At 42.3% G+C, this 14913-nt stretch overlaps 1 protein-coding gene across 1 annotated transcript in view; it reads right to left on the reverse strand.

Annotated features, from left to right (window-relative positions):
- Kif27 (kinesin family member 27) overlaps window positions 1-14913 on the reverse strand; it is a 64293-nt gene that overhangs the window by 15393 nt on the left and 33987 nt on the right. The window contains exons 9-12 of the mRNA XM_027409723.2: window positions 14050-14255; window positions 11304-11501; window positions 6086-6199; window positions 4124-4300 (exon numbers count right to left, since the gene is read on the reverse strand). Of these exons, the coding sequence (XP_027265524.1) occupies window positions 4124-4300; window positions 6086-6199; window positions 11304-11501; window positions 14050-14255 (695 nt within the window). The remainder of the gene's footprint in view (window positions 1-4123; window positions 4301-6085; window positions 6200-11303; window positions 11502-14049; window positions 14256-14913) is intronic.

Below are 14913 nucleotides of genomic sequence, written 5' to 3' on the forward strand. Positions count from 1 at the left end.
AGGTGACTGGAAGTGAACTGTGACACTAAGAGTAGCTTGAGCAAAGAAGACCCCAAAGCCCACCCCCACTGTGACACACTTCCTCCAACAAGGCCTTGCTTGTTGTCTTACTTTGGTTTATTGCTATGAAGAGACACCATGACCATGGCAACTCTCATAAAGGAGAGCATTTAATTGAGGTGGTGGTTTACAGTTTCAGAGGTTCAGGTGATTATCATTATGGTGAGGAGTATGGCAGCGTGCAGGCAGACATGGTGCTGTAGAGTTCGACATCTTGACCCAAAGGTGACTGGAAGTGAACTGTGACACTAAGAGTAGCTTGAGCAAAGAAGACCCCAAAGCCCACCCCCACTGTGACACACTTCCTCCAACAAGGCCACGCCTCCTCAAAGTGGTACTCCTTTTGGGGGCCATTTTCTTCCAAACCACCACATGTACCAGGAAAGTACTGAGGGTTAGGGTGAGATAAGGGCGTGGGACCCCTGGAGCTGAAGTTACAGATGGTTTGGGAGCTGCCTTATGGCTGCTGGGAATGGGACCTGAGTCCCTGCAGAGGAGCCAGGGCTCTGACCCACTGAGCCACTCTTTGATGTTGTGTGTTTTCTGATGCATCTTTTTATTATTTCAGTGCTGGGCTTCCTATATTTATCTGAAAATTTCCCCTCTTTATTTTCTAATAATTTTTCTTTTAATTCACTTTCAAATATTTCAGCTTTTTCTGTTTACTCTTTTAATTCCTAATGGTTCCTTCATGTCTTTAATGACCTGTACTTCTTATTTAAAGATACAGTATTTTTTTTTAACCACATTGAAGATGTGAAAGTCTTTCCTGAAGCTTCTCAGCTTGTAGTTCTATTCCTACTGTCCCTAGTTCCCTTCCCCTTTAGTTCTAGCACCTGCATAGCAGGAGGGTTGACATTTTATTATCAAAGTTTATGTCTTTCTCAATCTCTTATCAGATAATTTGTAAATGCTTTCCTATATTCTGTAAGCTATCCTTTTACTTTCTCAGTTGTGTCTTTTTAATCTCAATTTACTATTAAGTCCATTTATTAGTTTTTTCTTTTCCTGCTGTGTTTTAGGTGTAATATCCAAGAAAACACTACTCAAAAGTCACCAAAAGGTCCTGAGAGATGACTCAGCAGTTAGAGCACTTACTGCTCCCACAGAGGACCCAAGTTTAGCTCCCAGCACCCACATGGTGGCTCACAACCATCTGTGACTTCAACTCCAGGGATTTAACACTCTCTTCTTGCTTCTGTGGGCACATATATGTAGAAACAGACACATAAATAAAAATAAATCTTTAAAAAAATGTTATAAAATGGCTGCAGTCCAGACTCTGTATTCTTCTAACAGTCTCTTATTTGCAGGTCGTTGATATATTTTAATTTTTTGTTTTGTGGCAGGGTATTCCTGTATAGCCTAGGTTATCCTTGAACATGATATGTAGCCCAAGCAGGCCCAGAATCCCTCATCTTCTTTCCTTAACTCAGGAATGCTAGGTTTAGAAGTTCTAAAACCATGCTTGGCTTGAGTTAGCTGTATACAATGCATTTTTCTTTTCGGTCACTTTAGATAAGTATTCAGACTACCATGAACCTTGTCTGAAATGCATAATTCGAAACCTTGCAAAAATTCCTCAAACACTATAAAAAATGAAATATTTTAACTTTTTTTCTGGAAAGAATCAAGTGGGATAGCAGTCTTAAGTTTGCTATATTAAAATTTTCAAAGAATCAAGGTGGTTTTCATTCCTCTTTATCTCAGCGAGTCCTTGCTTTTTAAAATGACATCTTTAAAGGCTGGAGAGATGCTCAGTAGTTAACAGTATGTGCTGTTCTTGCAGAAGAACCAAGTGTGGGTGTATCACACCTGCCTGTAACTCCAGCTCCAGGAGATCTGACACCCTTTTCTTCAGGAACCTGCACACACCCCTCACACAGACATACACATGCACTTCATTTTAAAAAACAAAATCTTCTTAAAAATTTACAGTTCTCTAAAATCAGGAAACGGCTGTTTAGTGCTTTTCCTTTTTCCATCCCCTAAAGTAAACTTATTTTAAGAAAATATTTTCCTCCACATTCTTTTTCTTTCTTCTCGTCTGTGAATAGAACATATCTTAAAGATCCAGATAATTTTATTCTCTCATTCACTTACAATTTTGATTTTTAATCTTGTGCTGTTATTTTACATATTTTGAGAGATTGGTTTTATAACTTGACCCTGACAGTTTAAGCAAGTTACCTGGGTGTGCATATGTCAGGAGTCACGTTCGTCAGAGGGACCAGCCAAACCCTGTGTTCAGTGACCAACTGGACTGAGAAATGGGTGACACAGCAGAGTCAAATATAGGTCCTGATGTCGCAATGTTAAGAACACAGCACCATCAACTCAGACCCCCAAGTCTACATGCTTACTGACAAGTGGGTCACTGATCCTTTGTTCTATGACTCGGGTATGGACTCATTCTGGACTCAATACCAGCTCTAAGTGAAATTATACTTTCAAATCTGAACAAGTCAGCTTCATTTTTAGATGCTATTCATGAAAATACATGCAGATAAGTCAAGAAATAGTTCCTGCTTCTTTTACTTCTGCAATCATTCCTTTTTGAAAATCTGTGACTGAGGCAGACCTGTTCATACAACTACTAAGTCACGCAGGAAAAGTATGACGTTTCTCAAGTGTTTGTAACTAGTAAAACACAAACCACCATTCTAAAATCCTTTTTTTGTCTTTTATCTGAATCTTATAACCTCCTAATGTTGATTGGTAGTGACACAGAAAACATTTTCCAAATTACCAATGCCTACTATAAAATATCATATAGTTCAATTTATTTAAAATATCCTCTGACATTACTAATGGAGGATGACAAGGCAGGAGGGAAAGAGAAGATACTGTGGAAGGCTACAGAGTTTCTGCTTGGGGGAACGAAAAAGTTTTGGAAACACATGGTTGTGACAGTTAAACAACACTGTAGGTATTAATGCCACTGAACTGTAAACTCAAAAAGTGGATTTTAAAGTAAATTTTAAGCTGATCATGACCATAGGCATATTCCTATAATCCTAGCACCAGACACTGAGGCAGAAGCTCATGACCACACCAGGCTACACTGGTAAAGAACAAAACAAAAAAGGTAACCTTTATGTTCTGTATAGTTTACCACCACATAGAAGTTAATGATGAGTCATACTTGAAGAATATTGAGCCTGTTACTTGAGAGCAGCAATGCTTTGATAAAGTAACAGGATGCACTGGGAGTAGTAATCTTCTTTTGGCTTTTCACTACAGTTTATCATTATGTGTATGTGTGTCTGTGTGTACAAATATGTGAACATGGGTTTCACTACAGTTTATCATTATGTTTATGTGTGTCTGTGTGTACAAATATGTGAGCATGGGTTTATTATGTGTGTCTGTGTGTACAAATATGTGAACATGGGTTTATTATGTGTGTCTGTGTGTACAAATATGTGAACATGGGTTTATTATGTGTGTCTGTGTGTACAAATATGTGAACATGGGTTTATTATGTGTGTCTGTGTGTACAAATATGTGAACATGGGTTTATTATGTGTGTCTGTGTGTACAAATATGTGAACATGGGTTCCAAGGCCACAGGTCAGCATCAGGTGTCTTCCTCAATGGCCTCTTCACATCATGTTTAAGACAGGGTCTTTCAGTGGGCCTGGAACTCAGGGGTCCAGCCAGCCCACCCCAGGAGCCCCATCTAGCCTACCTCCCCAGCACAGAAATTACAAGTGAATGCTTCCATCCTCACTTCGTATGTGGCTTCTAGCTAACTGAACTCCGGTCCTCAGTCTTGAGTGGGAAGCAAGGGGACTGGCTAAGCTCGTGTTTACGTTTGTAGGTGTAGTAATGTATGTCTGTGCTCCATTTCCACGTCTGGTGCCCTGAGAGCCCAGGGGAGGACCCCTAGGACAGGAGTTGAATGTAAATGGTTGTAAGCTGTCAGTTGTGTGCTGGGATCAAACTGAGGACCTCTGGAGGGGCAGCCAGTGCTCTTAATCACTTAGCCATTATCCAGCTCTGGATTTACCTTTTAGAGAGAAAATATCCTAGAAGTGGAATAAAATGGCGACCAGGTTACCTGACTAGATCGCAGCCTCTTATTTTCCAGGTGGCTCTTCTCCTGCAGCAGGGCTTCCTTCTTGGAGACGATGGCTTCGCGTTTCTTCAGCTCTTCTTCCAACTGCTCTAGTTCTTGGCGTTGGTTCAGAACTTTCTCTACTTCTTCATCTAACCATTTCTTTTGCTCATCCAATTTCTATATTAAAAGAAATACTATGGTTTGTTTCTCCTCCCTACCATAAAATTGTATCATTTAACTGTCTGAAACCTTTAAAATGAACACTAAAATTATCAGAGCAATTCATACTCCCTTTTGGCTCTGGAGATTCTGGTTAACATGCTGCTCTTGCTGCTTTGTGGGGAGTTAAAATTTATGACCCTACAGTGTTACACTCCAGCTACTTTTGCCTGACAAAGGCATCACAGTTTATACCTATTGAAACCAGACTGGGTATTTTCACATGTGTAGAGGTCAGGGTTCACCAGGGTTCCACTGGCAGTTGTCATCTTAACCTGCCGTCCTCCAGCCTGAGCTGCCTGACAGATGACTGCAAGAGCAGTGCTTTTCAGCTCCCTATCAGCTCGGCCTGCAGATAGCATCTGACACAAGGTCAAATGAGTCAGTAAATAAATGTAATCAACCAATGGGATAGACAGTCCATGAAAAAACCTACAAAGTAGATTGTCAACTTAAATACTACAAAAGGCAATGCAAGGGTGGAAGGATACACAAAGTATGTTAGAATTCAGTTAAATACAACCCGAAGCACGCACAAATATAAATAAAATATGACTAAAACACATTCTATCACAAGCACACTGAAATGTCATTCAAGCCACTAAAACAACAAATAAAAAGAATAGTCAGAATAGTCCTATTTTCTAGTCCATCATGGGACCCATTGAAAGACCTAGAAATCTATACTAAGACAGAGAAACCAGACATGGTGTCCCAAGCCTGTAATACCAGCACTCTAGAGGTGGAAGCACAAAGATCAGAAGTTTAGCACCATCCAACTATACAGGAGTGTTTCAGAGTAATTTGGGTTTACCTGAGACCCTGTCACAAAACAACAACAAAAAGATGAGGTAATAAAAATGCACAAGAAAAGACAGCAATGTAGCCAAGGCAACAGAGATGCAAAGCCAGTCGAGCTTACAACAGACCTACAAAGTATGACCTTGCAGGCACTGTCAGCACATGCATGCTGCACCGAGGCCCACAGTTGCAGCAGCCCTGCAATTATTAGGAGTGGGAAGGCAAGTGTTCAAATACTTCAGTTTAGCCTAGGTCCAGGAGAAGGCCTTAGGAAGTGCACAACTAAGTTCATATTTACAGTGAGTAGGGTTTCCAGGTGGAAAAAAGACAATTACAATTGTTGAAGATATTTCTGAGCACAAATGATATGTGTGGGAATACATCCATATTCTAAATGTCACTATTAAAATATGTAAAATTGTAAATATTTTTCAAAATTTAAATAAATGTATTTGTATTCTGAATATGACTGCAATTTTAAGTACACTGTTTTTCTTAAATATTTTCAATTTCTATGACCTTTGAAATTAGTTTTTGGGTTGCAGTTTTATTTTTTAAAATATGACGCTAGAATTCTCTTGCGTATGCTTAGTACGTACACAATGTGGTTCAGTTTGAATGTAGAGCTCTGGATTTTACAAATATACCTGTCTCTCTGAGAATAAATCTCTCTGTAATGGGAATAAATACAGTCTAGTGAACGTGGATTTCACACAATGTTCAAATAAATAATTTTTGCCAACATAAGAAGATAACACATTTCATATTTCTGGATAAGAAATCATTTAATAATTTTTTTGAAAGAAATACAAGGCATTTTAAAAACAAGCAACAAAAAATCTAATGTTTTAAGATTTTATTCAGAATCTGCTATTTTTTTAACTTATACTTAGATTCATAAAAACTGAAGAGAATGAGAAACAGTGAACAGAGCTGACCGACCTGGAGTTGGTCCACACTTCGGAAAGGACCTGTTCTTCTGTCTGAGTTAAACCCATCCAAGTCCTCAGCCTTTGTGTTCAGACCGTCTCCTTGTCCTGTTTTTAACTGGAGCTCCTGCAAGAGAAATTACAAATGCCTTACTCACTGTGCAGCCCACCTCTCACTCACTACACAGACAAGCACTCTGCTCTGCTCTCCTCTTCCTTTCCCCCACTGTCCCGCTCCTTTTCAATGCTAGGTTAGACCCCAGAGCCACACGTGTGACACGTGCTGTTGAATTTACACCCACAGCCTTAGGGTGGTTTTCTTAGCATTCATATTCCCTGTTACAAGAGCGAAAATAAGGTGAACAGCGAGGTTATTTGAACTTTAAGGCAATAAGGGCAGGACTCACTAACAAAACCGACGCTTTCTCATTCTTGGTGCCACACATCTCCATGTGTTTTTCTGCCTCTCGGAGACTGTGGCCCTCACAGTCACCCATGATACCTACCTGCCATGGGTGTGTCTGCACTTACAGTAGAAGTGCAGGTTTCCAGAGCAGAGCAACTCTCAGGCTGGAGCAGTGGCTTGGTAGTTAGGAGTGGGTGCTCATCTTGCAGAAGACCTGAGCTGAGTTCCCAGAACCCATGTCAGGTGGCTCACTACCACTATAACTCAGGCTCTGGGGATCAGATGTCTCTGACCACCGTAGGGCCTGTGCTCATGCGCACCTATGCACCCACATATGCAAAATGAAAAGTAACAACTATTTTAAAATGGGAGCCTGCAGCTTAAGAATAGCCTTATGAGATCAGGCAGAACAGAGCCTTGAAAAGAGCAGTCTCGGGGAGAGGAGAGGAGAACAAGAGGACTGAGACAGGAGAAATAGAGGAGGGCAAGAAAGGAGATGCCTTGGTAGAGGGAGACAGTACAGGTTTGGAGAGAGGTCTGGCATGGGGGAAATGTTAGGGGATCCACAGGGATGACCCCAACTAAGAATCTAGGCAGTGGTGGAGAGGCAGTCTTTGATGTCCTTCCCCTATAATGAGATTGGTGTCTACCTTGGTTACCATTCCTAGAGCCTTCATCCAGTAGCTGATGGGAGCAGAAACAGGCACCCACAGCTAAGCACTGAGCTATACTCCTGGAATCCAGTTACAGAGAGGGAGGAGGGATGAGCAAAGGAGCCAAGAAGGTGCTGGAGAAACCCGCAGAAACAGTTGACCTGACCTAGTGAGAACATGGAGACCCTAGTCATAAATCTGGGGAAACAGCATTGGACCGAACCAAGCCCTCTGAATGTGGGTGCCAGCTAGGAGGCCAAGACAGTCTATGGGACCTCTAACAGTGGAGCCAGTGTTTATCCCTAGAGCACAAATGGACTTTGGGAGCCCATTCCCTATGGAGGGAGACTATTGCAGCCCAGATACAGCAGGGAGGGCCTAGGCCCTCCCCCAGAGACAGGTGAAGCACCCATGCTCACATGAAGAATTAAAGTCAGGGCCAGCATTTGAGCACAGCAGGGGGCATAGCACATGGCTCTCTTTCCCTCGTGTTTAGACCTCCCACATTTAACATGCAACCCTCTTCTTCTGACAGGTGTCACCTCCCAGGTGCTGGCTGTTGTGGGTGTCTGGTCTCTGCCCTCCCGCCTTTAGCGGCCACACCCCTTCTTTTTACTTCCCCCTTGTTACATTCTCCTCTGTCCCAGCACTGACCCTGAGCTCTGTCTTCTGTCCCTCCCAACCCTGGGTACCAGGGTGAGTGCACTGTGCTACCCTGTTCCTTTACTCTTCCAAATCACTGGAGTTGGAGAGCCAAGCTTTTTGAAGCAGGATCTCAATCTTAGTCTATTTTGACCTTGAACTTGCAATCCTCCTGCCTCAGACCCTTGGATGTGGGGATTCAAAGTCTGAGCCATCAGATCCAGCTTACGTTAAATACAACATTCTTTGATTATCGTCAGTAATCTACCCACTGGATGTCTAGCCTTTCACCCTTTAATCAATATTCCCCTCTTTCCCAATCCAAACTCAGTTTTGACAACATCCTTGTCAGTTCCATCAGGAAGAAAGAATAGTGTCCCCAACAGGTGGTGCTGGTACAACTGCAATTCTACATGCAAAAGAAGGAAGCCAGGCCTGTGTGTTACATTATACATGGAAACTGACACCAAGTAGATTAACAATCTGACTGTATAAGCTACAACCACACAATTTCTGTGAGCAGATACAGGCTGACTTCTTCACGACTTGGATCTAACACCCAAATCAAAAGCAATATATACAGTGACCTTCAGAGTGTAAAGGGTGAGGGGTGGGGAATGGAGGAAGAGAGCACTGAGAGACGACTGGAATTAGGGTGGGGGCACTTGGGAGGACAATGTGGAAACCTAGAGCAGTGGAAACTCCCTGGAATCGATAAGGCTGACCTTATGGAAGACTCCTAGTATTGGGGGACAGGGAGCCTGAACTGTCACCAGGCAAAGGCTTCCAGTGGCGGGACTGAGACATCAACCCACCCGCAAAACCTTCAACCTACAACTTGTCTTGCCTGCAAGACATGCTGGGGTAATGGTGGTACAAAATTTGTGGCAGTGGACAACCAATGACTGGTCCAACTTGAGCCCCACACAACAAGAGAGAGCCCATGCCTGGCACTGCCTGGAGGGCCAGGCTGCATGGCCCAGAGACCCATGACTGAGCCAAACACTACCAACAAAAATGTCAATGAAATGATTCCTAATGATATTCTGTTACATATAATGATTAGTGCCGAGCCCAGGCATTATCAGAGAGGCTTCCCCCAGCAACTGATGGGAACAGATGCAGGGGTCCACACCAAACATGAGGCAAAGCTGGAGGCTGTCTGTGAAAGATGCCGAGGAAGGACTGTAGGAACCACAGGGGTCAAGGACACAAGAACACGGCCCAAAGAACCAACTAGTCAGGGCTCACAGGGGCTCACAGAGACTGGAGCAACAATCGTGGAGCCTACATGGGTTGGACCTAGGTCCTCTGCATATATGTGGGAGTGAAGGCTGTCTCTGACTCTTTTGCCTGATTTTGGATCCCTTTTCCTCCTCCTGTGTTGCCCCATACAGTCTTACTATGAGGGGGTGTGCCTGGTCTTATTCTAACCTGTTATGAGGTTCGGTTGGTATCTCTGGAGAAGGACTGGATCTGGGGGCAGGGGGAGTTGAAGGGGGAGCTGGAAGGAGTAGAGGGAGGAGAAACTGCACTTAGGATGTAACGTAGAAGATAAGAATACATTTAAAAAAGAAAATTTCATATCAAATCTATTCTGTATGACTGGTAGAAATGCAAAATGATGCTGCTGTTGCTATGGGAAACCAACCACTGGTCACTCCTCAAAAAGCTAAAAGAATGTAAACACTTGTAAACTGAAAAGGCAGCAAATACCATGCTCTTAGTATCACTGTGTACAATAGTAAAAGGTACAACCTAGCATCCACTGATGGATAAAAATTTAAAAATGCATAAAAAGGCATAAAGGCGGGCACAGTGGTGCACGCCTTTAATTCCAGCTCTTGGGAAGCAGTGATAGGTGGATCTCTGTGAGTTCCAGGCCAGCCTGGTCTACAGAGTGAGTTCCAGGACAGTCAGAGCTAGGGAGAAACCCTATGGGGTGGAGGTGGGGGAGATCGAGTCTTGCTATGTTGCCAAGGCTTGCTTCAAACTGGCAAGAAACTACCCTGTGTCAGTCAGCTTCAGAAGCTGGTACTACACACAGATGCCACTGTAGCCAGTGTCACAGGGGGAAGAGTGAGGCTCTAATAAGCCACACCAATGAGCCCTGAAAGCATCCATGCAAACAATCCAGCTGACAAGGGATGAATTATCCCACTTACAAGAAATACATAGAAAATGCAAAATTCACAGAGATAAGATATATCAGAGCTTATCAGAAGATGAAGGAAAGTGGGGACAGAGAATTATTAATAGTTACAGAGTTTCTCTTTAAATCTTGAAAACATTCTAAAACAACCATGATGGCTTGTACCTCACTGTGAATATAATTAATGCCATAGAATGAAACATTCATAAGGGTTGGATGGTAAGTTTTATATTATATATATTTTGTCATACTTCATTAAAATTGAGAGTGCTAAGAAGCTGGCTCCGTAAGTAAGCCACAGAACACACATGAGAAGCAGCAGAAGGAAAGAACAGACTCCTGGGCCTTATCCTCTTACCTCCACTCATGTACTCTGTGACACACACACGCACACCCACAGATACACACATACAGAAAAATACGTGCAAAAATGGTCATTTAAAAATTATAACAGAATTAAATACAGTAACAAAAATTTTTAAGAATGGGCAAATACTTTCTAAGTTCCATAACTAGGTTGTGTGCTGTGTTTTAAATAGTCTGAAAGCAGATTAAAACTAATGTTAAAATATCTCTCACCTGGGGATGCTGACAATGGAGAAAGCTGTGTGTTGTAGGAACAGACAGTATCTTTTGTTTCCAAAGACTCTAAAACTACTCTAGAAAGAAGTCTTAATTTAAAAAAAAAATCTTAGGGAGTTTCTTTTGTTGTAATCTTGGGTCCTGTTTGCTGTTTCAATGGAACAAAACCTGGCACAGAGCTAGGAAGTATTTTTAGGACAGTCTGCTTCTTGTCCAAAGAGTCCCAGAGCTAAGTCTGATGGCGGCAACTTTAGATAAGAATAAACAAACGTGAAGAGGGCTAATGCTTTTCTCCATATATCTCATGCAGCGATAGAGGAAGTTGGGGTTGAACACAATGCCAGCCTGGCTCCAGATCCCAGGCTGACCACATTCCTCTCTGCTATCCACTCTTAGAACCACTGGGTGCAGACTAGATCACTCATACTCTCAAGGGGGAGCTAGCCCTCCACCTGAAACTTCTCCCAGATAGCAGCAGGAACCATGAGCAACGCTTTACAAATAATACTGTGTACAAAGTGACCTTTATAAGCTTAACTCTTTGACATCCTTAATTAAAGATCTGAATTTTTGCCATTGTAACTTATTTGTGATGTCATAACCTTCAAGAAAGTGCTCAGAGTTGAGAAAACAGGTTTTACTATGTGGCCGAGCAAAACTTGACAGGAACAAGGACAGCACTGAGACACAGACCAGGCCAGACACCGCACAGAGCAGCTGAATGAGGCCTGCACTGCTCGAGCCCGAGCCTCCACCATTTCACACAATGCTAAGCAGGACGTATGGTCAGTATTACTTTGATTTTTTGCTGGTCTCTCTTAAGCTCTGCATCCAGGTGCTTCTTTTTCTCACTCTCTTCTCTAAGCCGTCTCTGGAGCTGCACCTTCTGGTTTTTCAGGTGACCCACACTCTGCTCCAGCTCGCTGGCACGCTTCTCGCTCTGGATAGACAGTGATGCCAACTTCTTACTGTCTTGATGCTTTTTCTGTAAGACCTGGGATCACATGGGATATTCCAGAGTGAGAAGGAATATTTCTCTCATTTCCTAATGACACAATGTTTTCATTGAGTGGTAAGGGTGGCCATTTTCTTGGATTTACTTTATTTTTGACAGGCTCATCAACGCGTGCTTACTTTTGTACGCTTCTTTTTAAAATTTTTTGAGATAGGATCTCTCAGAACCTCTGCTTTTATAATTGAAGAAAACATTGTACTTTTATCAGACACAAAGAAAGATGAAATTTGTGTTGACAATCAGAAGATACAACCTCTTTTGCTTTTTTTATGAAGAATTCTAATCTAAAACATATATGGCACAAAGTATTTAGTTACTGCCTAGTCTGCAAGTTCTTGCAATGTATTCAGTAAACTATATTACACACACACACACACACACACACACACACACACGTAAGCACGTGCAAGAGTGTGTGCACACACACACATGTACACCCAGAGGTATACACACATACACACAGAGGTATACACACATACCACACATACACACACACCACACATACACATACATACCACACACACACATAAACATACCATACACACACACATACACACACCACACATACACATACCACACACACACAAACATACCATACACACACACATACACACACCACACATACACATACCACACACACACAAACATACCATACACACACACATACACACACCACACATACACATACCACACACACACACACATACACACACCACACCTACACATACCACACACACACATACACATACCATAAACACACACACACATACACACACCACACATACACATACCACACACACACATACACATACCATACACACACACACACACACACACACACACCATACACACACACACACACATACACATACATACCACATACATACACACACATACACCACACATGCACATATACACATACACACATACACACAGGCACACACATACCCACAGACATAGTGGCTCACAGCTATAATCTCAACACTGAAAAAGCTGAGCCATCCTAACTTCAGAAGACAAAAACAAAAGGATGACCACAAGTTGAAATCCAGCCTGTTCTACACAGCAAATTCCAGGCTACCCAAGGCTACAAAGCAAGACTCTATCTCATAAACAAACCAACAAAAATTAAGGAATTAATAATTTATGCAAGTCATAAGTAATTACTATCTTTATTATAGAATAGATTGTTAGCGTAAACATTTTGTTCTGATGTAAATATCCATGGAAATAATGCAGCTTATAGCAATGCTATTCAAAGGCAATCTATGGACCAGCATTTGTCAAACTGTTGCCAGCACTGCAAAGCATACCATGCAAGACATGTTGTTTACTTCAGACAGAATATAGTCCAGGTTGGACTCGAACCCATAACCCTCAGCATCTGAATGGTGGGGTATGGGAGTGTGCCATCTGACCAGCTCCTTAAAGACTAGTTTTTAAATTAAAATGTAATTGCATAATTTCCTCCATTCTTTCCCTTCTTCACCTCCTCTGTATTCCCCCTCTCTCTCAAATTAATGGTCTCTATTTCTTTAAGTGCTGTTGCGTGTGTGCGTGCGTGCGTGCGTGCGTGCGTGTGCGTGCGTGTGTGTGTGTGTGTGTGTGTGTGTGTGTGTGTGTGTGTTTCCTCTGGGAACTGAATTTAGAGCCTTGCACATACTCACTAAGCAATACACTTAATCCCAGAAAAGTTTTAACTCTTCCTAAAGTTGTACTATGTCCGAAGAATTTGGAAATAAAGTCTGAGTTGTAGTACTCGAAGTTACTAACCTTTTAAAACCAATCAACTATGGTTTCAAAAACTGAAATAGTTCATATTTGCACACTGTCTACACTGGTACCTGATCAACGCTTAACTGTTAATCTTTTGTCCTTCAGAAAAAGATACAAATTCTGTTACCTTTATGTCTTATTATATATAATTTTATGCCAATATTTAATATTTACAGAACAAAGAAATATACCACCCAGACTGTAAACAACACTGGGCAGTAGGAAATGTCATACAGTTCTGATGACTAAAAACTGAATCCTGAGGCTGGAGAGATGGCTCAGCGGTTCTTCCAAAGGTCCTGAGTTCAATTCCCAGCAACCACAAGGTGGCTCACAACCATCTGTAATGAGATCTGGTGCCCTCCTCTGGCCTGTAGGCAACATGCAGACAGAACACTGTACACATAATAAATAAATAAATCTTAAAAAACAAAAACTGAATCCTGTTTCTCTCAATACAAGAATCGATTCTTTTTGTGATGCCAGGAATCAAAACCAGGGTCTCACACATACTGGGTAAGGACTCTCCCCCTGGGCTTCATCCTTGCCCAGGATAGCTTGCCCAGGCATGGTGGCACACGCCTTTAACCACAGCACTCAGGAGACAGAGGCAGGCAGATCTCTTAGTTTGAGGTCATCCTGGTCTACAAAGTGAGTTCCAGGACAGCCAGGGCTACACATGAGACTGTTTCAAAAACACAAAACTAAACAAACAGAAGAAAGGATGGTTTTATGAAGTTCTGTGATTTACCTGAACTCGCAGCTTTGCAGCATCCATCTTTCTCCGGAACTCCTTCTGTAATTTGACCTTCAAAGCAACATCAGAAAGGTCTTTCCTCTCCAGCTCCTGCAGCTGCTTTCGGGTTTCTGTGAGCTCCACTCTCGCCTGCTCAGCTTCATGTTCCAGTTTTGTTACCTTCAGAGAATACTGTCTGCTCACAGACTTGGCATTGTTACCTTCACAGAAACACAGCAGTACGAACAATTACAAATGACAATTCCAACCATTTACTCTAAAACGGCAGGAAGTTACAACTAAGGTATAACATTAAACCTTCAAGCATGCCAGCAACACCAGATTGTGAGCAGCCCTCTTGGTGACCGTTCCCACTTGGTTCTAGTTCTCTTCACTAGTTTATTCTTTGTGTTTTAATGCTATATGTGAGATCCATTTTCTATTATATGAATGTGTGCATCTGTATGTGTAGACACCCACGTTTGTGGCGCCCACTGGGGGACAGAAGAGGCTGTCCAATTGTCCTACAACTGGAGTTACAAATGGTTAGGAGCCACCCAGTGTGAGTGCTGGGAAGCAAATCCAGGCCTCTTCAGGCCCAGTGAGCTGTTTTTTTGTCTTCCAAATCTACAATTGAGGTTTGTTTGCATCAAACTTCAATTAAGTTATAAGAAGGCCAGAAAGGTGGTTCAGAAGTTAAGGGCACTGGCTACTTTTCCAGAAGACCTGAGTTCATTTCCCAGCAACCATGTGAGGGCTCACAGCCATCCACAATTCCAATCCCAGGAGATATACACACACACATGCAGATGAAACATCCTCATGCATTTAAAAATTGCACACGCCTTTCATCCCAGCACCCGGGAGGCAGAGGCAGGT

This window comes from Cricetulus griseus, chromosome 3 (genome assembly GCF_003668045.3).
Source record: "Cricetulus griseus strain 17A/GY chromosome 3, alternate assembly CriGri-PICRH-1.0, whole genome shotgun sequence".
Lineage (NCBI taxonomy): Eukaryota > Metazoa > Chordata > Mammalia > Rodentia > Cricetidae > Cricetulus > Cricetulus griseus.